The 23,113-nt window shown below is 46.8% G+C and overlaps 1 protein-coding gene across 1 annotated transcript; it reads left to right on the top strand.

Moving 5' to 3' along the window:
* Positions 1-1,792: 1,792 nt before the first annotated feature.
* Positions 1,793-20,767, top strand: RDH14 (retinol dehydrogenase 14). The gene is made up of 2 exons (XM_029595961.1): positions 1,793-2,456; positions 19,073-20,767. The coding sequence occupies exons 1-2, from the start codon at positions 2,028-2,030 to the stop codon at positions 19,688-19,690; spliced, it is 1,047 nt and encodes a 348-aa protein (XP_029451821.1). The 5' UTR covers positions 1,793-2,027; the 3' UTR covers positions 19,691-20,767.
* Positions 20,768-23,113: the final 2,346 nt, after the last annotated feature.

Below are 23,113 nucleotides of genomic sequence, written 5' to 3'. Positions count from 1 at the left end.
ACGTGCACAAGTGCCGGGCCCTGAAAAAGAGGTGGGTCGGGGGCATGGCTGGGTGGGACAGAGGCCGGGCCAGGAGAGCAGCTATTGGCCGCTGTTCTGGGGAAGCGCGCGCCGGGAGCCGGCCGGCGCGCAGAAGTTGCTTCTGCTCTAATGGAGCAGTAAGTAAAAAAACAAAAAAAAAAACCGGGGATATTTAGGGTTAGGTTAGGTTAGGGGTCGGGGTGGAGAGGGGAAGAGGTAGGGTTAGGGATAGGAAAGTCCCCTCCCCATCCGCTGAAGGCCCAATTGCATCCTTGCGCGTAATTTACTAAAATTCACCCCCCCCCCCCCTGCGTGCGCCGCCCGCACATGCGAACACTGTCAACGGATTTTATAACATGCGTGCGCATGTTATAAAAATGGTGCATCCAAGTGCGCACACCGGGAACTGCGCGTAAATGGTCGCACGCATGCTCCTATTAAAATCTACCCCTATATTCCACATCACAAAAGATTCCATGGGGAAAGGGAAGGGGAGTAGTTCTGGCAAGACATTGGGGCACTTGACTATAGAGAGAGGAGGGAGGAGGTTAGGGAGAAGGGTTGGCTGTTTCTGTTTTTTATTTTTCAAAAAGTTAGCAATTGTACCTAAATGTCTCACTTCCCCAACAGGGAAGGAAAGCACAAGAAAAAAGATATATAAAATACATACAAGGTTTTCTTAGCCTTTGGCATTTGTCTTTTGATTTTCTGAGATTCTTTCAGTATTGTAGAGTCAAGTAATAAATCCCCCAAAGTTTGATATTTACTGGCAATTATTTAATTTATAAAATCATGTATTCCGCTGCTTCCATGATTAGTGTTCAGAGCAGACACTAATGCCTTTTTTGGAAGAATTTTGATTGTTATGCTTTTAACTGAACAGTGGAGCTGACAGCAAAGGTCCTGTGCATTACATCCATACAAATAACAAAATCAGAAAACAAAACATGGGTGTATGTGAATAAACTAAATCTAAGGGATTTATTCAAATTATTCCCCATTCTGACATACTAGATCTGGTGTCTATGATTTAAAAGACGTATTTGCTTATACAACAGGGGTGTTAGGGTTGCCAACTGTCCAGTTTTGGACCAGACAGCCACGTTTTTTCAGGCATTTTGTACAGTGTCCAGTCAGAGGTACCGACTGGACCCTAATGTCCGGTTTTGGAGGTGGATCCACCTTTTTCCCACGGCCTCTTAGTGAGAGGAAGAGAAAGGCAGGTCGGAGCCTATCGGAGAAGAGCTGTGCTGTATCCCTGCCTCCTTTCCTATACTGTCTTTTGAGAGCATAGGGAGAAGGAGGTAGTGCACAGCACAGCCCTCAGCTCCCAATGGTTCTGCAGATACTTAGATACACTGTTTAGGCAGTTCACTGACACAAATCTAAAATTTATGCAAATGAGGGGGTACCATTCCCCCACCCCACCCCCCAGTCCTCAAGTGTCTAGTCCTGGTCTATGGAAAAGTTGGCAACCCTAGTATTATTACATCCAAATAAAGCTTTCAAATAATTTAGACACGTGGAATCTTTTGAGTTTTCAAAAATAAATAATCGAACTCCTTGCATGCACCTTTACAAAACGCATTTTCACTGCTTTATATTTTGCTGTTGCTACGCGTCCGCCTCGATCAGGCTGTCTGCAGACGGTGCAGTTTACTAAATCTTACAGTAAATAGTCCTTGTTTAACTTTCTGGGAACTCAAAACTGTCTACTGTCCTTTTCCACATGCCACTGCATTAGCATCAAGGCAGTAGGCGGGAAAAGGGAGATGGGTACTCTAATACCATTCTACTGAAAAACAATGACTACAAGAAAGGTTTTCGGAGGACGCAATGCTGATGCCAATAAAAGAGTCTAAGGCAAGGGAACTGTGAAATGAGGACGTGTCCGCTGTACAAAACCGAACTAAGAACTACAAATCCCACATTACAGTGCGCTAGCGGCGGTGTTCTGGGCCAACCTGTGTCAAACCCTGGTGATTTGAACAGAAGCAAGGCGTAGGATGGCAGGCAGAGAGCAGTTTCCGATACTGCCTGCAGGTGGGCCCGCTCGGACGATGCCGCAGCGCATGGCGGTGACAGTGACCGGGGTCCTGCTGGCTGGGGCGCTGGGCGGCGTGATTCTGGTCGTTGCTCGCCGCTTCCTCTCCTCCGGCGTCCAGCGTTGCCCGCTAGGCCTCATGCGGGGAAAGACGGTGATTATCACCGGCGCTAACAGTGGCATTGGCCGGGCGGCAGCCACTGAGCTGGTGCGGCGGCAGGCGAGGGTGATTTTGGCCTGCCGGGACCGGGGCCGCGGGGAGGCGGCCGCTGCCGACATCCGTCGGGAGTTGGGGGAGCCGCCGGCTACGGACGCCGGGGAACTACTGGTCAGAGAGCTGGACCTGGCCTCGCTGAGTTCCGTACGCAGCTTCTGCCGGGAGGTGCTGCAGGTAATGCTGGGAGCGAGGTCAGGCCTCCTCAGTGCAGCTGGGGATGCTGGTATTTGTAGTTCTGATGACAAGTGAAGGAAGCAAGACTATATATGCTAAAATTGGCCTTCATGTTAGCTTGGGAATCCCACCATGTGACTGAAATCATGCACCTGCGATACCGCAGCCCCTCATACACAGCTGTCAAACTACTGAGTTCCAGAAGGGAGATTTCGGCTCAGCCTTGAAGTTCTAACAACCCATTCTGATCCATCCTGGTGCATATCTTGTATAGGTCATCAAGGGCTACATATGCCACCACGTATGCTAGTTCAAATCCAAGATTGATCCCAAATTCACCCTTATGGAACAAGGGTAACCTGATAGCTCTCTCCCATACCAACAATAGTGCAGTCAGTGCAAAGGAGACCTGCATATATTTTACACATCTCATATCCCAATAGATTACAGAAGCTTTTTGGCTGAAGATAGTATAAAACAGTTGTTAAATATATTATTTTTAGATGATTAAATGCTGAAATAGACTTTTAGATAAGTGGGTTTGTATTGTAATTGATTCATTATGTAATATCACCAGTCTGTTCTCTGGTTAGTAACTAGGGCTGCAGGGTTTCAGAAAGAGCTGTGGTGAAATATGTACTAAGGTTGGTAAAGGAATATAAAACAGGGGAAATCCCTCTATCCTGGGGCTAAATGATGGCCTGGGTGATTATTGGGGAGTGGCAGCCAGCCCTGATGACATAGACAAGTGGATGACCAGACTTAATAATTGGAGGGAGGATGTTAAAGAAATCTACTGTGACAGCAAATAACTATCAAAAAGGTGACTATAATAAAATGAGGACAATGGTTAGGAAAAAACTGAAAGGAGCATCTGCAGAGGTTAAGAGTTTACATCATGCATGGACCTTGTTTATAATAGCTAAAAGAACATATTTCAAGAAATGGAAAAGGGATCCGAGTGAAGAAAATAGGATACAGTATAAGCACTGGCAAGTCACATGCAAAGCATTGATAAGGAAGGCAAAGAGAGACTTTGAAGAGAAGCTTGCCGTGGAAGCAAAAACTCATAATAACTTTTTCAGGCATATTCGAAGTAAAAAGCCTGTGAGGGAGTCATTTGGACCATTATATGATCAAGGGGTAAAAGGGACACTTAGGGTTGATAAAGCCATAGCAGAGCGACTAACAGGCTGATTCAATAAAATGTGCGGGAGAGCCGGCGCTCCGTGTTGAGCGCTCACTCTCCTGATGTGTGCCCAGGCACCTCTCCTGGGTGCGCGATTCTCTATTCAAATGAGGCTGGGTGCTAATAAGGAGGTGCTAGGGACAATAGCGCGTCCCTAGCACCTCCTTATTAGTGGAAGAGGCGGCTGTCAGCAGGTCCGACAACCAACGCTTAATTTTACCAGCATTGGTTTTCGAACCCGCTGACAGCCACGGGTTCGGAAAACGGATTCCGGCAAAATTGAGCGTTCATTTTCGAACCTGCCGACCAGCAGGCAGACTTTTTAAAAAATTTTAAATTTTTGGTTCCTCCGACTTAATATCGCTAGCATATTAAGTCGGAGGGTGTACAGAAAAGCAGAATTTTCTGCTTTTCTGTTCACTTTTCAGGGTTGCCTTGGCAGGCATTAATTAATTAATTAATTAATTTCTGAGAGTAAACTGTGCGGCTTGGCCACACATTTTAATTTCAGTATTCGGGGTGACTAATTGGCTCATCAACATGCATTTGCTTGTGATGAGTGCTGTAAGTTTCGGGGGGGGGGGGGGGGGGGAGGGGGGGTTGGCTGCATGTTTTCCACGCGCTATTATCCCTTACAGTATAAGGGGTAATAGATGCCAGTGGGAAATGCGTGGCCAATCGCGTGTTAAACGGTGCGCTCAACTGAGCGCACCATTCTGTGTCAGCCTTTAAATTAATTCTTTGCTTCAGCCTTCACTAAGAAGATATGAGAAATACCCAAGCCAGAAATAATATTCAAAAGTGGTGATTCAGAAGAACTGAAATAAATCTCAGCGTACTCGGAGGACACAATAGGGCAAGTTGACAAACTAATGAGTTAGCAACTCACCTGGACCAGATGGTATACATCCCAAAGTACTGAAAGAACTGAAAAATGAAATTGTGGACCTGCTATTAGTAATTTGTACACAATCATTAAAATTGTCAGTGGTACCTGAAGACTGGAGGGTTGCCAATTTAACGCCAGTTTTTTTAAAACAGATCAAGGGGTGATCCAGGAAACTACAGACTAGGGAGTCTGATGTCTGTACCAGGCAAAATGGTAGAAACTATCATAAAGAACATAGAGATAGGCATAGTTTAATGGGAAAAGCCAACATGGATCTAGCCAAAAGAAATGTTGTCTCACGCTTCTGCTACATTTTTTTGAGGACGTATACAAATGTGGATAAAGGTGAGCCAGTTGATACAGTATATCTGGATTTCCAGAAATCTTTTGACAAAGTCCCTTATGAGAGACTTATTAGGAAATTAAAAAGTCATGGGATAGAAGACAGTGTCCTATTGTGGACTGCGAACTGGTTAAAAGATAGAAAACAGAGAGTAGGATTAAATGGTCAATTTTCCCAATGGAGAAAGGTGAAACGTAGAGTGCCCCAGGGATCTGTTCTGGGGCTGATGCTTTTTAATGTATTTATAAACTACCTGGAAATGGAAACGACAAGTGAGGTGATCAAATTTGCCGAAGACACAAAAGTTTTCAAAGTTGTTAAATCACAAGAGGATTGTGAGAAATTGTATAAGGGGACCTTGCAACACTGGGAAATTGGACATGCAAATGGCAAATTAAATTTAATGTGGATAAGAGTAATATCATAATGCCTTTGTATTGCTCCATGCTGCGACCTCATTGTGAATATTGTGTTCAGTTCTGTTCACCACATCTCAAAAAAGATATAGCAGAATTAGAAAAGGTACAGAGAAGGGTGAGAAAATGACAAAGGGGATAGAACGATTACCCTTTGAGGAAAGGCTAAAGAGGTTAGAACTCTTCAGTTTGGAGAAGAGACGGCTGAGGGGAGATACGTTAGAGGTGTCTGAAGTAATGAGTGAAATGGAACGAGTAAATGTTAATCAGTTTTTTATTCTTTCAAAGAGTATAAAGATTAGGGGACGCACAATGAAGTTACTAGTTGATACATTTAAAACTAATAGGGGAAACTATTTTTTTTTTACTAAGCACATAATTAAGCTCTGGAATTCGTTGCCAGAGGATGTGGTGAAAGCTATTAATCTAGCTGTGTTTAAAAAAGGTTTGGACAAGTTCCTGGAGGAAAAGGCCATAAACCATTATTAAGGTGGACTTGGGGAAATCCACTACTTATCCCAGGTATAAGCCTCATGAAATCTATCTTCCCCTTGGGATCCTGCTAGGTACTTGTGACTTGGATTGGCCACTGATGGAAACAGGATACTGGGCTTGATGGACCTTTGGTCTGACCCAGTATTGCAAGGCTTATGTTTTATGTTCAGATTTTAAAAGTAGCTTCCTCTCTGTCTTGCAGACCAGTCCACATCACTGGGATCCTTCTGCATGTCAGCAGCTGGAGGCAGAGAATGTCTTCATGTTTTCTTATATCATCCTGGCTATATCTTCTGGGATTGCTGGGTGGTTCCTCAGTAGTTCTCTGCTTTCAGCTGGTGGTGGTAGGTGAGGGATAGCTGGTGACTGCAAAAATAAAATATAACCTGTATTGAATATGGAGGTTAAAGAAAGGGAGATAGGATATTTATCCCTTTTTCTCTTAGACCTTTTTGTATTTCTCTTTCTTTTTCTTCCTGCCCTAGTGTTGGGTTTAGAGGGGGTAGGGGAGGTCAGCTGGGCCTAAAGAAGCAAGGACCAGTGATCGGCGGGACCTGGTTGGCAGGAGCAAGTCGTGGTCTGCATAGTGCAGTTCCTGAGGGGAGAAGAGCCTTCTCAGACGGAGCAGGAACAAAGTGAGCCTGATATCTTCCCCTTCAACAGTCTTCTTGCTCTATCTCCCCCTGCCTCCCACGGAACTTGGAATGAGACAGGAAATTCTATTAGTGTGGGGGATGGAGGCAGAGCTCAGTAGTGGGCTCATTTTGCTTCAGTGCAATGCCCCTAAATCCCCAAGAGAAGAGAGACGTCAGGAACTGAGCCGAAGGGCAGTGCAAGTAGAGTGTTTGACCTGGGTAGATGCTACTGATGCACCTGCAGGCCTAATTAAAGGGGCTGGGCCTCCCAGGGGTTCTCTCTCAGCTGAGAGACTGAGGCTGAATTTTCGACAGAATTAAGTTTGTTGATGCATGAGTCATATAGGAAGATGAGAAAAAAATCCAGCAGGCCAGGAGAAGAGAGCCAGGTCACTATCAGGTACTCCGGATCAGCAGGCCCAGAGGGAATCCGGCTACTTCCATTCCCCCATTTCTCTCCTCTTGGGGCTCTGATAATGAACCAGGGGGAGGAGACTGTGAAGCAATGTAACAAGGCGATAGCTAAAGCCAGAAGAATGCTGGAGTGCATAGAAGGAGGAATAACCAGTAAGAAAAAGGTGATAATCCCCTTGTATAGGTCCTGGGTGAGGCCTCACCTGGAGTACTGCGTTCATTACTGGTGCTCGTATCTCAAAAAGTATAGAGACAGGATGGAGGCAGTCCAGAGAAGAGCAACAAAAATGGTGTGGAGTCAGTATCAAAAGACTTATGAGGAGAGGTTGAAGGATCTAAATATGTACACCCTGGAAGAGAGAAGGTGCAGGGGAGATAGGATACAGACCTTCAGATACCTGAAAGGCATTAATGATGCATGAACTTCAAACCTTTTCTGTTAGAAAGGAAATTGTAGAACAAGGGGGTCATGAAATGAAACTCCAGGGGACGTGACTCCGAGCCCACATCAAGAAATATTTCTTCTGGAATGCCGTTTTGGAAGAGGTGGTGAGGACAAAAACATTAAACAAATTCAAAAAGGCATAGGATATACATTGAATCCCTAAAGGCTAGGGCATGGAAATGAAGAACAGGGTGCTTTGGGGGGGGGGGTAACCTGCGAAGTGTGGCAGTTACTACCCTTAACCTGTTAACTTTCATGATTTTGACGCAATTGCAACATCACCCTCTGCTTCAACGGCGGGGGTAAAAGAGGAATTGGATTCAGATGTCAGCCAACACTGCTTCCCGATTTCTACTGTCTGATATGCAGATATTAAAGAAAAAGCTCAGGACTGCTTCTACGGCCAAATCCAAAAGCAAAGCACACTCAGGTAGCATTGTCTAAATTATCAAGGCTGCTCACCCCGTGAAAATGTTGCTAGTAGTATTACTACCCTTAACAGAAGGCTTGGGAGTAACCTGCATGGAGTGGCAGTTTCTCCCTTAACCAAAACATGGGGTAACCTGCACAGAGCAACAGTCACTACCATAGGAAACTTGCTAGGCAGATTGGATAAACCATTTGGTTTTTTCCTGCCATCATTACTATGTTGTTCTGAAACCCCTTGGAGAATTCACACTTGGAAGAAGGAGAGAGAGAGAGAGAGTGTAAAGGTGCTGTAGTAAGGCGGCAGGAGGGAGGAATTGGGCTCCCTTCTGGGAAAAGTGATGCAGGCTCGAAGCCTACAGGAAGAGGAGAAGGAGGGGCAGAGGCACAGGGAGAGTGAGCCTACCCTCCAAGGAATTAGAAAGCCAGCTAGAGCCTTTTCCTCTCCACTCAACCATCAGAGAATGAGAGGAACCAGAAGCAGCTCTAACATGAAGGCAAGCGACAAGCACTTTATACTCCACTGCAGCAGGCATGAGCAGAGAGCCTCTGAGCTGCCCAAGGTAGATACACTGGTGACAGCTGTATATAGGAAGACAATGATCCTGGTGAAGGGAGACGCAGCCCTTAAGGATCCACAGGATAGGAAGAAATCCTTTGGAATAGCTAGCCTCGCACAGGCAGCAATCTGCAGTGGGTATCTGGCTAGAGCATTGGTGGAGTGCTTACTCTTGAGGGAGGAAGTGGGACTGGAGGTGAGAAAGGTAGTGTCTAGTGCAGCCTTTGCAGTGGATATCCTTTATGATTTAATTAGGACATCAGCCAAGCAAGTGGCATCAGTAGTGGTTAAAACAGATGCTGCGTCCAAGTCAAGGCTTAATGGGTTACCCTTTAAAGCAGTGGTTCTTAACCTTTTTCCCATTATGACACACCTGACAGACAACGCTCACATGTCAGATACACTGCTCATTATAATCCACGGCAAAAATAAAAAGTCCCAGTATTACTTTTATGGTTAAGAATGACACCAACTTCCAGCACTCAAACTGTAACCCCGTTACTTAAGAAAAGGCAACACTGAAAATATTACACCAGGCCTTAAAATTCCAATACTCCTCTATTAGGAAAACAGAACAAGCCAGGCTGCTATAGAGCCCTACACAGAATCTACATGCCAGCAGAATACCTCACCTCAGTACCATGTGCAGACCCTCACCTAACAAAGAATAAAGAGACCATAAAGCATAAATAGAAACATGTAGACAAAAAGGGCCAGATTTTTGAACCTACGCGTGGGCGTAGATTTATGCGTGCAACCCGGTGCACACAAATCTAGGCCCAATTTTATAACATGTGCATGCAGCTGCGCACATGTGTTAAAATCCACACTTGTGCACCTTGCGCGCGCCAAGCCCTAGGGGAGCCTCGATGGCTTTCCCTGTTCTCTCCGAGGCCGCTCCAAAATTGGAGCGGCCTCGGAGGGAACTTTCCTTTCGCCCCCCCCCCCCCCCCCCACACACCTTTATTATTTAAGTTGCACCTGCCTCCGGGCAGGCGTAGGTTGCGTGAGCGATCCCCCGGCCTAGCAAGCCTTTGGAGGCCTCTGGCCATGCCCCCACCCGTAACCCTTTTAAAATCCGCCCCAAACTGAATTGGAAACTGTAACAAGCCAGAGATATTGTATGCAGTATAAGAAAAGGAAAAAGAGAAATATCACCAGTCCTCCTACAACAAATCAAGAAATATAAAAGCAATAGCAGCAAAACCATATTAAGAAAAAGAACAGATTATTTCAGAACAGCTGATGAATGGAATATCCAATAAATTTACAGACCCCAATAAAATATTTCAAAACAGCAGATACAAATAATTAAAAATAATAAGGATAAAAAATAATGCTCTACTCTCCATACCTGGAAAGGTTTGCTTTCCAGGTACCCTGAGATTGTTGTGAATTGGAGGGGGGGGGGGGGGGGTTTGCTTGCAACTTTCTCCTCTCTTTGTCACACGCAGGCCTAGGAGAAGCAAAAGCACAAAAGCTACCGCAGGATTGCACTAGACTAGAGTAAGTGGTAAAACTTTTAGATTTAAGGCTAGACAAACAAATATCTACAGTTTAGACCGATCAAGGGACAGAATACCCAGGGCATCAAGCCCCAGTTGAAACAGCTCTTTTGGGGGCACCAGTGGGGGTCCCCAGAGGGAAGTCTGTCAAGCGACTGGGGACGTCAGGGGTGCTAAATGATGGTTTGGGGGACTCACTTCTCGATTCCCCAGGTGGGCAGCTGCTTATCAGCATTCTTTGAGGAGTAAGCCCGACTTGTGGGTCTTGGAGATTATTAAGCAAAGCTACACCCTAGAATTAGCTGCCCCAATCCCAGAATTTTTTCTACAGTTCCCTTGCAGATTTGCTAAAATGAGGGATGATATACAGGGGACGCTAGACAGATTATTGGCACTAGAAGCGATAGTGCCCGTACTCAAGTCAGAGAGAGGAAGAGGTTGCTATTCCCTATATTTTGTGGTATCCAAGAAAGAGGGGACATTTTGCCCAGTACTAGACTTTTTGAAAAGAGTGAATCAAGCACTCAGAGTGCCAAGTTTCTGGCTGGAAACCCTAAGATCGGTGAGGAGAACAGTCAGGAAGGGGGAGTATTTGACTTTCTTGGACCTGGAGGAGGCTTATCTGCATATTTCCATCAGAAGTTCTTGAAGTTTTCTATACTGGGGAAACACTTCCAGTTTAAGCCCTTACTATTGCGCTGGCCAAAGCACCAAGAAACTTTACATAGGTCATGGCAGTGATGGCAGCCACACTGAGAAAGGAAGGTATCCCTGTCCACCCATTATCTGGACGACTGGTTAATCAGGACCAGGTCAAATTTACCAGGAGAGTAAGATCCCTCCTTGAAACATTGGGATGGGTGGTGAATGAAGCCATCTGCAGCAATTCCAGAATTTGACATACCTGGGGGCGCAGTTCGATACCAGACAGAGGAATGTCGTCTTGACACAAGAGAGAACCAAAAAGCTAAGGGCCCAAATAAGAAAGCCACAAGGGAGCAGCAGGCCCAAGGCAAGAGATTACTTGCAGGACCTGGGCTCTATGCCTGCAGTCATAGAGTGAGCAAGGGCACATATGCGCCCATTGCAGAGGGTGCTGCTCTCCCGGTGGAACCCCAGCAGCAAGAGATTTGAAGAAATCCTCAGATTATCAGCCGAGGCCATAGGGAGCCTCTGGTGATAGCTGGAAGGACACAATATGGGGCAGATTTTAAAACCTGTGCGCGGGCGCAGATTTGTTCGCACAACCTGGTGCGAACAAATCTACGCCTGATTTTATAACCCGCCCCCCCAGCCCTACCTAGAACCCCCCCCCTTACCTTTGTTGAAGAAGTTACGCGCGCTGGCCAATGGCCGGCCCGCGATCCCGGGCACAGCAGGAAATGGCCGCTGTGCCTGGAGGCTCAGGCCAGGCCATGCTCTGCCCCGCCCCGGGCCGCCCATGCCCCACCCCTTTTTGCAAGCCCTATGACATGCGCGCGTCCCGGGGCTTGTGCGCGCCGCCGAGCAAAATAGACTCGGCACGCACAGGGTTTTTTTTAAGGGTTACGCACGTAACTTACGTGCGTAACCCTTTTAAAATCCGCCCCTATATTTGCAGGAGTGACCTTGGTACCTCCAGAATGGACCACGCTGATATATTCCAGCTGGGGGGGTGCACAGCAAGGGGCTCATGGCTTAAGGCAGATTGACTGAGAAGGAGTCTGCTTTGTCACTGAATCTCTTAGAGCTGAAGGCAGTGAGAATAGCATTCAGTGAGCTATGCATGCAGGTAGGAGCGAGAGTAGTAAAGGTAATGTCGGACAGCACAATAGCAGTAACGTAAATAGGGAAGAGGCACTTGATGCCCACATTTGGAAAGAGAGACCACGAAACTAGTGAGCTGGACGGAGGAGAATCTCATAGTTCTGACAGCCAGACACATAGGCACAGAAAATTCAAAGCCAGCTTACCTAAGCAGGTTCAGGCTGTCAAATGGAACAAATGGAAGTCGTTGGGATTTGGTGGCATCTCAGAGGAAAGCGAATGTGAGAAAGTTTTTCAGCAGGGACCAGGAAGGCAAGGGGCATAGATGCACTGATTCAGCTCTGGCCAACAGATCAGTTGCTGTATGTATTTCCTCCTTGGCCAATGATAGCAAGGTAAAGGATTGTGTATCAGTGGGTTAGCCCTGGACTGGCCCAGAAGACTGTGAATCTAGTATTAGGCAGAGGTAGGGCCCTGAAACTAGGCATGGCCAAAGGATTTCTCAGACAGGGCCTAGTGGTGATGGAAGACCCAGGTCACTATTGTCTGACAGCCTGGTTCTTGAGAGGAGGAAGTTGAGAAGTCATGGCTAATTAGAAGCAGTGGTGGGCACCTTGTTAATATCAAGGAAAAAATCCATGTTTCTAGCCTATGGCAGTCTGGAAAGTGTTTGAGAAGTGGTGTAGGAAGGTAAGTATTGTCCCGCAGAAAGTCCAGCTGACAGAGATCCTGCAGTTTTCTACAGGAGGCTTAGACAAAGGGTTGGTCCTAAATTAATTCAACGTGCAGGTGGCCACATTAACATGTTACAAGGGTAGAGTGCAAGTGACCTCGCTGGGCTCATACCCGGACATCACTTGTTTCCTGAGGGCAGTGAAACATGCACCTGCCTAGACGTCAGATGATACCCTCATGGGGCTTAAACGTAATGCTCACCTCAAGGATATAACTCCCTCAGTTCTACATGATACAATATCTCTACAAATGTGTGCAAGAGCTAAAGCCCAACATAAAATCTGAATCAGGCCAGCAGATCTCCACGCATCCACTGCATGACCTCAAAGAGGGACTCCGCCACCTGTTTCAGTCTGTCTATGAAGCTTTTGACACCTCCATAGCAGCACCTTGGTTGGCCTGGCTCCTGGCAAGTACCATTTGAGAGGATGTACACAAAAAGCTGGCAGACCCTCCGTGTCTGGGAGACAATCTCTTTGGTGAAAAGCTGAGGGAGACACTCTCCCAGCTCAAAGAGCAGAATGTGGCTGTTCAGTCTCTTTCCGGGACAGGAGATCAGCAAAATCTATCTAAATGCCTCTACCCCCAGTACAAGCACCTGTTTTACCCACGCAGTTAGTATAGACCTTACCAGTCTTATCATTCATACTCATATCAACCAACCCAGCGGCAGCCCCAACCGACACAAATTCAGGGCTAGCAAAGGGATCGACACAACCAGAAACCACAGAAGCAACCACCGACCAAATCCCAATCCAGTTTTTAGCCGGACCATTGCCACAGCAGGGGAGACTGGTCAGAGGCAGAATTCACCACTTCTTTGAAGCCTGGAAGAAGATAACAAAACAGTGGGTGTTAAATATAGTGAAATACGGTTATTACTTCAACTTCCTTAACTGTCATCAAACGCCTCACTTGAGTCTTCCTCCATTCGACCCATCACAGCATGGCATTTTAGCGCAAGAAGTTTCAAAACACTTGAAACAGACCCATCAGATAGCTCGTTTCACCCCATTACAATTAGGGGTACTACTGCCAATATTTCTTCATCCCCAAGAAAACAGGTGATCTTCACCCAATACTCGATCTACACATGCTCAATAAGCATATCTGCCAAGAAAAGTTCAAAATGACATCCATTGGAATGATATTGCTATTCATGTAATCACTCAACTGGATGTGCTCACTAGACCTCAAAGATCCATATGCACATAGCCCCATACATCCTTCTTGCTGGCAATATCTCTGCTTCAAGGTTGGGAGCAAACCTATCAATTCAAAGTTCTCCCATTTGGACTCCAATCTGCCCCTAGAGTCTTCATGGAATACCTTACTGTGGCGGTAGCCACTTGTGTAGGTCAGGAATTTGAGTTTTTTCCATACCTGCACTACAGGCTGATTGTAGCCCCCTACAAACAGGCCCTCCTAATGGACACAAGTATGACAATCAGTTGCCTGGAAACCTGATCAACTACGAAAAGTCAATACCAAAACTAACCCAAGCCCTACAATTCACAGGGGCTCAGATCTGCTCTGTATGAGCAAGAGCCTTCTTTCCTAAGGATAGAGCTCAGACCTTACACAACTTACTTACTCGTCTGCTTCACCAGTGGTCAGCTTCTGCACACCACATTCTAGTTCTTCTAGGACATATGACAGCAGTGCTACATGTAGTACCTTTTAACCCACCTACACATGCGTTGCCTGCATTGGGGCCTCCGTTTTCAATGGAATCAGTTCTTTGATCTTCTATCATCCAAAGTTCAAATGATGAGCTGCATGAAGACAGACATCTGCTGGTGGCTTTGACCACAGATACTTCAACACGGTGCGCCTCAAAAGCCAATGCTGCACCAGATCATACTAACCACCAACGCCTCCACTAGGATGGGGAGCACATATACATCATTTCAAAACACAAATCCCTGGCCTCAACAGGAAAGAGGACTGTACATAAATGTATTGGAACTCAGTGATGAGATATGTGTTGATAGTCTCCCTTCACTTACTCAAAGGGAAAAACATAATGATTCATACTGACAATCAATTCGCCATGTTCTTTGTAAACAAACCAGGCGGAATGGGATCGTGGAAACTCTATCAGGAAGCCTTGCAGATCTGGGAGTGGGCAGATCACAATTCAGCAACGCTGCAGGTTGCATACCTCCCAGGAATTGCCAAAACCGAAGCAGACAGACTGAGCAGGATCTTCCAACCCCATGAGTGGTCACTCTTCCAAAGGGTGGCCATTGGCTTTCTTCAACCAATGGGGGACGCCATTGGATAGATCTGTTTGCCACTGAGGGGAACAGGGAGGTAAAACGATTCTGCTCCATCTGTCCCAGTCTGAACAGAGGGACCCCAGATACTTTCTAATCTCGTGAGCAGAGGGACTTTCCTATGCCTTCCCACAGATCCCATTCATAGCCAAAACAGTTCAGAAATTCATTCACAATCGAGCCAGGATTATCATAATTGCACCGGCTTGGCCAAGACAAACCTGATATGCGTACCTCGTACAGTATTCAGTAAGTCCTCTGGCTTTAGAGACCAGCCCATCACTATGAATGCAGGAAGAAGGAGCCCTTCTACATCCTCTTCAGCCTTCCCTAAACCTCACAGCATGGATGTTGAAACGATAACCCTCGCCCATTTAGACTTGCCCAAAGACACACATAACATAGTGGTCGTGGCAAGGAAACCTATGACTCGGAATTACGCTTTCAAGTGGAACTGCTACTCCCAGTGGTCTGAAAACCACACGATCAATCCTTTTATATGTCAGCTGTATTTCCATCACTTGGCCCAAATAGGGCTAACAATCTCCTCAATTAGAGTGCATCTCAGCACCATAATCATATCACCATAATCATATCATCAACAAGAGAACGGAGCCCTGATCTCGTACACCTGCTAATATCATGTTTCATGAGGAGTCTTCTTCACCTAAATCCTCCCACTCAGAAGCCTCCAGTACCATGGGACATTAACATAATCCTTGAGGCACTCATAGAACCTCCATTCAAGCCCCTTGACCTTGGCAAGAAGAGTCCGTGAACTTTAAGCCTTATTAGATTTTCCTCCTTATCTACAATTCTGCCATGACAAGGTAGTATTACATACACATCCAAAGTTCTTGCCAAAAATTATGTTGGCCTTTCACCTCAGCCAGAGCATTACCCTACCATTATTCTTTCTGAAACTGCACAAACAGGAAAGAGTAACACCTGCACACACTCGAATGCAAACGAGTATTAGCCTATTACAAAAGTGGACACAAGGGCATAGATGTTCCTCTCAGCTGTTGTCTCTTATGACCCTAACAGGCTGGGGACATCAGTAGTAAAGCGAACCTTGTCAAACTGGATCACTTCTAGAATTCAATACTGCTACACATCTAAATTGCTACCATTGGCTCATCCAATAAAAGCACTTCAAGTGCAGGCAACAATAACATCCATCGCACACCTGCGTAATGTACCCATCAAAGAAATTTGTAAAGCTGTGACCTAGTCATCGATTTACATTTTACATCACATTATTATCATGATGAACTGGCCAATTCAGTTAGTTCCCAGGGACAAGCAATATTGAGCCATTTCGCATCAACATAGATTGCTGCCCACAAAGGAATCCGAGTTACAATATTCTCAACTCCTGGCTGCAACCCTAAGCTTGGGACTCTCTATTGAGCATGGCTAATTCAGCCTGCTTATTGATGGAAAAAAGCAAGTATGCTTTCTATAAATGGCCTTTTCCATAGATAGCAGAATGAATTAGCCATGCGTTCCTTCCCTCCTCCCTGGACAACATTCCTCATGAAGAGGACTATACAGCTTTGAAATAGACTGAAGAGAATTCTATAATTATGGATTGTGCAGGAACTTTTCATACTTTCAGGTCGATACTGTAACGTGCGGTTGAAGATTTCCCGTCTGTAACATGCTGGGAGCGCACAATTCGGACGCGTAAGGCGATCCAGCGATACAGTCTCCAGTTTCACGCGTCCTTAGCGCTTCTTAAAACAGACACATAACCCTTTCCGCACGCAGCATGTATATGATATGTAAATGAACAGAATTAGCTGTATAATGAAGGAATTAGCTATTCCCCTCTGATACTGTGACGCGCGCTCCGACTATCGCTTTTTTTCCCTGCCGATTTGCCGCACGTTTAACCTGTTGGTTTACCGCCTACCCCTACCCCTGCGTTAGAGGCAGGAGTAAGGGTAAGCGGCAAACTTTCCCCCAGCCCCCGCTCACCTGCCCTGGTCGCGTCCATGGGTGCCGGTCTCCAGGGTAGCCCCAGTCCTCTCTCTCCTCCCGAAGCAAAAAAAAAAGCGAAAAAAAAAAATCCAATGCGGCCCCACTTCGGCAGCTCCCCTTCGGCAGCCCCCCTTCGGCGGAGATGGCAGTGTAAAGCGAGATGGACCACGGCGGACCTTCGGCGGAGACGGCACTGTAAAGCGAGACAGACCGCGGCGCAAGGAGAGGAGGAGAGAGAAGACGCAACTTACTCCAGCCAGCCCTCCTCCGGACAGCGGCTCCTCTGCCTCCCAGCTGCCGGCGAAGATAGACGCCCGAACGGGTAGGCCCCTCGTGCAATTTGACCTCAAGGTGTGACGTCACGCGACGTCACGCCTTGAGGTCAAATTGCATGAGGGGCCTACCCGTTCGGGCGTCTATCTTCGCCGTCAGCTGGGAGGCAGAGGAGCCGCTGTCCGGAGGAGGGCTGGCTGGAGTAAGTTGCGTCTTCTCTCTCCTCCTCTCCGTGCGCCGCGGTCTGTCTCGCTTTACAGTGTCGTCTCTGCCGAAGGTCCGTCTCGCTTTACATTGCCGTCTCCGCCGTAGGGGGGCTGCCAAAGGGGAGCTGCCGAAGTGGGGGCTGGCTGGAGTAAGTTGCGTCTTCTCTCCTTGCGCCGCAGCCCCCCTGCTCCGGACATCGGCGACGACCGCGGCTCCTGCCTCCAGCTGTCAGACAGACGCATCGCACGTGGGAAAGCGGCCCCTATGCGTGCAATTGGCTGCTCAAGACGTGACGTCACATGCCGTGACGCCAAACGTCGTGACGTCACGTCTTGAGCAGCAAATTGCACGCATAGGGGCCGCTTTCCCACGTGCGATGCGTCTGTCTGACAGCTGGAGGCTGGAGCCGCGGTCGTCGCCGATGTCCGGAGGGGGGGCTGCAAAAGTAAGTCGCTTCGTCGCTTTAAACTGCCCCCCCCTCCTCCCGGAGCAAGGCTGCTTTTCGCGCCCTGCTTCGGGAGGAAAGGAGAAGGGATTAGCAGGCCCAAGCCTAGGATTGCCCGTCTCTCCCCTCGCTCTCTTGCTACTTTTTCGGTTTTTTTTTTTTTGCTTCAGGAGGAGGGGACAGGACTGGGGCTGCACCGGAGACCGGACGCGGCCAGGGCAGGTGAGTGGGGGCTGGGGGAAAGTTTGCCGAGCATCGGAGAACATAACTGTCCACTTCCTGGTACCTGTCATTTCAAATGTCATTTGAAATGACATTTGAAATGACAGATACCAGCGTGGCCGTGAAGCGTTAGGCCCGCGCACCCAGGATACTGTATAGGCGCTCTATACAGTAAAATGGGTTGCACAGGCCTAACGCTTGCCTAACGCTTCGCAGCCGCGGCATGCATTTGCATGCAATTAGAAGAGAGTATCGAGCGGTAGGTGAAGAGAACTGTGCGTGCGGGGAACGAGGGTGCGCCTGGCACTGCCGCACTGTTTCTACCGCGGCCTTAGAGTATCGATCTGTTTGTTACTTAAAGTTTGCTTAGATGTTCCTTGTTCTATGTAAAGCCCACTGGCAAGTTTTATTGTTCACTGTAAACCGGTTTGATTTGTATCCAATGCAAGAAGATCGGAATATAAAAGCTAAAAATAAATAAATAAATAAACTACCGTACATGCCCAGTAAAGCAGAAAGTTCTACTAGCTTTGTGAGACAGTTCTGCCTAGTGCCACCTGATGACATCACCCCATTGAGCATGGCTAATTCATCGTGCTATCTACAGAAAACACCATTTATGGTAAGCAAACTTGCTTTTTTTCTTTTTTCCTTAATAATATACCTATCCTTAAGTAACATTGACAGATATATAGAACAAAAAGAGGGAATATAGGGTGCCAAAGGGAAAGGAAGCTTAGGGCAGTAAGCTACAATTCCATATCCTGCTATCCCAGAAGCATGATGTCAGAAAAAGGAAGAAGTTCTTTCCTTCCATCTGCCGGTGAGAGAGCATAATCCCACTTGTCTGGACTTGTCTGTCAGACTCAAAGGAAGTTAACAGGAAATTATATCTCTCTTGCCCTATCCACACAATGTAGGACCTCCATGGTCTCAGTTTGGATTTTCTGTACTTTCACAAGTAGTGCCACCATCCAGCTATGATACAGTTTCTTCCTGACCTATTTAAATAGCAGTCTGAATAGTGGGTATTAAATCTGGTTACTTTTTCATGAACATTTTAAGAGTTCTAGTACTGCTTCCATGTGTTATAAGGATTGCAACTAGAATTTTGTGTTGCATGTTGTTTTATTTTTTGGGTTTGATCAGAGATGGCGAGAGTCACAAACAGTTCAAGGAGATGAGAAAAAAGCCCCCTTATATGCATCAGTTTTCTGTCTGCTCTCAATTTTGAAATAATTTTCTGTTCTTTTATAGTTTACAGAATTTCCTTCCCACTTTAGAATCTGTTCATATTGCTGAGAATGCATGAATTGTACCTGAGTGCTTCTGCTATTTATTAATAAGCCACTATATCAATATAGTGAAATCTTGTAATGTTTTTGTTGTTGTTTACCATTTTTAAAGCAAGAGCCCAGGCTAGATGTCCTTATCAACAACGCGGGGATCTTCCAGTGTCCATACATGAAGACTGAAGATGGCTTTGAGATGCAATTTGGTGTCAACCACCTGGGCCACTTCTTACTGACTCACCTTCTCCTGGGCCTTCTGAAAAGCTCTGCTCCCAGCAGGATCGTGGTTGTCTCCTCCAAGCTTTACAAATACGGCGAGATTGACTTTGAAGATCTGAATAGCGAGCAAAGTTATAATAAAAGTTTTGCTTACAGTCGGAGCAAGCTGGCAAACGTATTGTTCACCAGGGAGCTGGCCAGACGTTTAGAAGGTACGCAGGTCACTGTGAATTCCTTGCACCCTGGGATTGTCCGAACTAATTTAGGAAGGTACATAAACATTCCCCTATTAGCGAAACCCCTTTTCAATTTGGTGTCTTGGGCGTTTTTCAAAACTCCAGCCGAGGGAGCTCAGACCCCTGTCTATTTGGCCTCATCTCCAGAAGTAGATGGGGTGTCTGGGAAGTACTTTGGGGACTGCAAAGAGGAAGAGCTGCTTCCTAAAGCAACAGATGATTTAGTTGCAAGGAAACTTTGGGATGTCAGTGAAATAATGGTTGGCTTGGTTAAATAAATGCTGGAAACAACCATTTGGAGATGAAAGCAAGAAAGTCGTGGACTGTATTGCTGTTGAAGTCCTGTAAAATGCAAATCACATCAACCGAGCCTGGCTTACATCTTTTCCAAGACTTTCTGTGGGTTTTATGTATGAACTCTCTAAAATTACAGCTCAGTTTATAGAGTGGAACACAGTTATACTGATCTCTGTTGTAACAAATGTTTTCTAAAAGCACCAGGATCTTCCTTGAAGCCAAACTCCAGATACACTGAGCCAGATTCCCTGTGTAATGGTAAATCACTGGATTGCATGGGCTAGTTCAATGGGGCACATCAGTTTAAAGAAATCTTTTCATAGAGTCACAAAAAGCTAGGACTGGAACGGACGTCGGGGGGCGGGGAGAAGGTGTCATTCTAGTCCAGGCAGGCTCCTTTGCACCTATATTGTTTGATAGAGATGTTTGTCTAACCTGTTCTGCAGGGAAGGTGTGCTAATGAGAGCATTGTGCATTCATATAGCTCCTTTCACTGAGTCAGGATTCAAATGTGTAGTGCCGCCTCTGAGCTGAGTGCCTCAACATGTTTTTTTTTCACTGGCACCTGGACAGCATGCAAGGATGATATGGGGAGAACAGGAATGGCTTTCTTCTTCTAGGTTTGCCAAAACATGAAGATAACAGATTTGCATCCTGGGTGTTCTCGCATTTCATGGTGCATGACTCTAATCACTAGATCAGACCTCTGTTCCTCTTTACCGTGACCAAAAGAAATTAGATATGATTTGATTTGATAAAGTGTGTTCCCCTCCCCCGCCCCAACACACACAGAATATCAAAGCACTTTGTAATTCTTGCATGTTGAATACTGTATGGCAGCTTTCGTGCTTTCCATGTTATATTTGTTCTAAATTTCCCTGGTGTGGTAAAAGATGGGTTTTTTTTCTGCATTTTTCTTTCATTGTAGGTGAAAGTGCATATGTTTTGCTGTAATATTCAGCCAGGCATTTCCTGTGGGTCAGGGTTTAATGAGTCATGATGTAGCTTTATGGCCAGTGACTTGTAGTTTTGTATCGAAATAAAATCTATGTTACTAATCGTCAGATTTATTTGTATATATGTATACGCACACATACCATCTCTGATCCCCACACCCACACACTCTAGATGTATGTATACGCCTCAGGGCTATAGCATAAAGGTCACTTCTGAAACCCACGTGGGGTCAATTTATGATTTGGGTCCCTTCCATTTAATGGTATTTATTTTTTATGTTTTAACATCCACAGAATAAAGGCGCACACAAAAGAAGAAATAAATGTGGAATACAGAGGGGGTTTTTTTATGTTATATTAAGTTACGAAAAATATAAAAACAGCAGTGTGTATAAAAATGAAGCCAAGATCCAATGATTGTAATACTATGAACTGGAGAAATATTCATATCTTTTCTTATTTTAACATAATGTCCTTGTACTTAGGAGAGTAGCATTAGGCTTAATCAGGAACGTGTGCAGTCGCGATAGCTCATGTTGTTAGTGTACTAATGGGAGCCATGATAAATAACTTTCCTGACTCCTCTGGTTTATGGTGAAGTATTTTGACTGCTCCACTGGCAGAAAAAAAAAAAAGTTTAAATAAGTTATTACAGTACAGTTTCATGCCACACAACAGCCTCTAAATTCAGCTGCAAATTAGTTTATAAAAATGCAGACTCATGGCAGTTGCACAGCCATGCTGCCTGAAGTTTTACGCACCCCGTCCGCGCCCGGCCTGCGCACAGGCCTGCGCACCTCCATGGTTCCATGGCAGGTCCTGGGTTGGCCTCTCTAGCGGCAGCTGCAAGCACTTCCAGGCCTAGACGTCCCGCGATGGCGGTCGCCAGGCCTTCCACTGCGCACCAGGCCTCACGCCGGAGCTCGGCATCCTCGGCTGTGTTGGCCACACCCCTACGTGCATGCGGACCGCCCAGCCTTTTGTAGGGCTAAGGGTGGGTCCTAGCTCCACAAGGAAGTCCCTGCTTGTACTTCCTTGCCTTGGCAATCGGGTCGGCTTATGCTAGATTGTCACTGCGTTTGTATCTTGCTCCAGTCTTGTTCCAAGTCTTGTTCCAGGATCCTTCTGTTCCAGTTCTGTTCCTGCCTTGTTCTTCCATCCTAGTACTCCAGCGTCCTTCTGTTCCTGTTCCTCTGTCTGTCTCCCCAGGTAATACCTCCGGACTGTCTTACTGGTACTGACATTGGCTTGTTCCTCGACCTGCCTGCCTGCCGCCTGCCTTCTGACTCCAGTCTGCCTCTCGACCTGCCTGCCTCCTGACCTCAGCTTGTTCCTAGACTCGTCTGCCTGCTGCCTGCCTTCTGACCTCGGCCTGCCTGTGACCTCGTCTGACCTCCGGAACCTGACCTCTGCTTTGCTGGCTACTTCTCGGACTGATCCCTGGACTCTGACCTCTGCCTGCTTGACCACGTCTCTAGATTCTGGCTCTGTTCCTAGCCTTGTCATCACCTACGCTATTCTGGTCCTCCTTGTTACATCTCACCTCCAGTCTCGAACCTAACCACGCTCCCCTTCTGTCTGTGGGCACGCTGGACCTATCCTTCCAGGAGACCCTGCGAGGCCCACCTAAGTCCAAGTGGCCCGGGTCCCTACGGGCTCCTCCCGGGGGGGACCTCAGGCTTCCAGTGGTGAAGCTCATCTTAGCCTCTGTCTCCTCCAGTTGCTTCCCGGTCCCTACCAGGGAGCGGTTCTCGACTGCTCTAGGACAAGGGTCCACCCCCGAGCGCAACAGGTTGCCAAGGCCATGGACTCGGCGGAGTCTCCCGCCTCCAGGGCCCTACCGGGTTTGGCCGCCACAGTTAAACAACATCATCAAGCTTTGGAAACGCTGGCCTCTTCGGTGGAAGAACTTCGTTCCCAGCTACAAGATACAGCTTTGGCCAATCCTGTGGGCCTCTGAGCCACCATGCTTCCCAAAGCATTGTTGGCACTTCCTGCACTTCCTCGATATAATGGGGACCCACGCTCCTGTCATGGCTTCCTTAATCAGTGCTTCATGCAGTTTGCACTGCAACCCTCGTTGTTCTTGAAGGAAATCACCAAGGTGACCTTCATTCTGTCTCATCTGGAAGGGAGGGCTCTTGCTTGGGCCTCTCCCTTATGGGAACATTCTGATCCCATCCTTTCCAAGTTATCTGAATTTATCGCTCTCTTCAAGCAGACTTTCGGAGACACAGGCTGCCAGGCTGTTGCCAGCCATAGCTTACGCCAGCTCCATCAAGGGGCAAGGACCCTCTCCGAGTATACTGTGGAGTTTAGGACTCTGGCCACGGAGCTTGGGTGGCAAGAAGATTTCAAGCCATCTTCCTAGATGGACTCTCCTGTGCTCTCAAAGATGAGCTCTCTGTCTGTGAGACTCCCACGTCTCTAGAGGTCCTGATTTCCCTT

Source organism: Rhinatrema bivittatum, chromosome 3, assembly GCF_901001135.1.
Source record: "Rhinatrema bivittatum chromosome 3, aRhiBiv1.1, whole genome shotgun sequence".
Classification (NCBI taxonomy): Eukaryota; Metazoa; Chordata; class Amphibia; order Gymnophiona; family Rhinatrematidae; genus Rhinatrema; species Rhinatrema bivittatum.
Note: the sequence above shows the minus strand (reverse complement) of the source record. Positions and strands in the feature narration are given on the sequence as shown.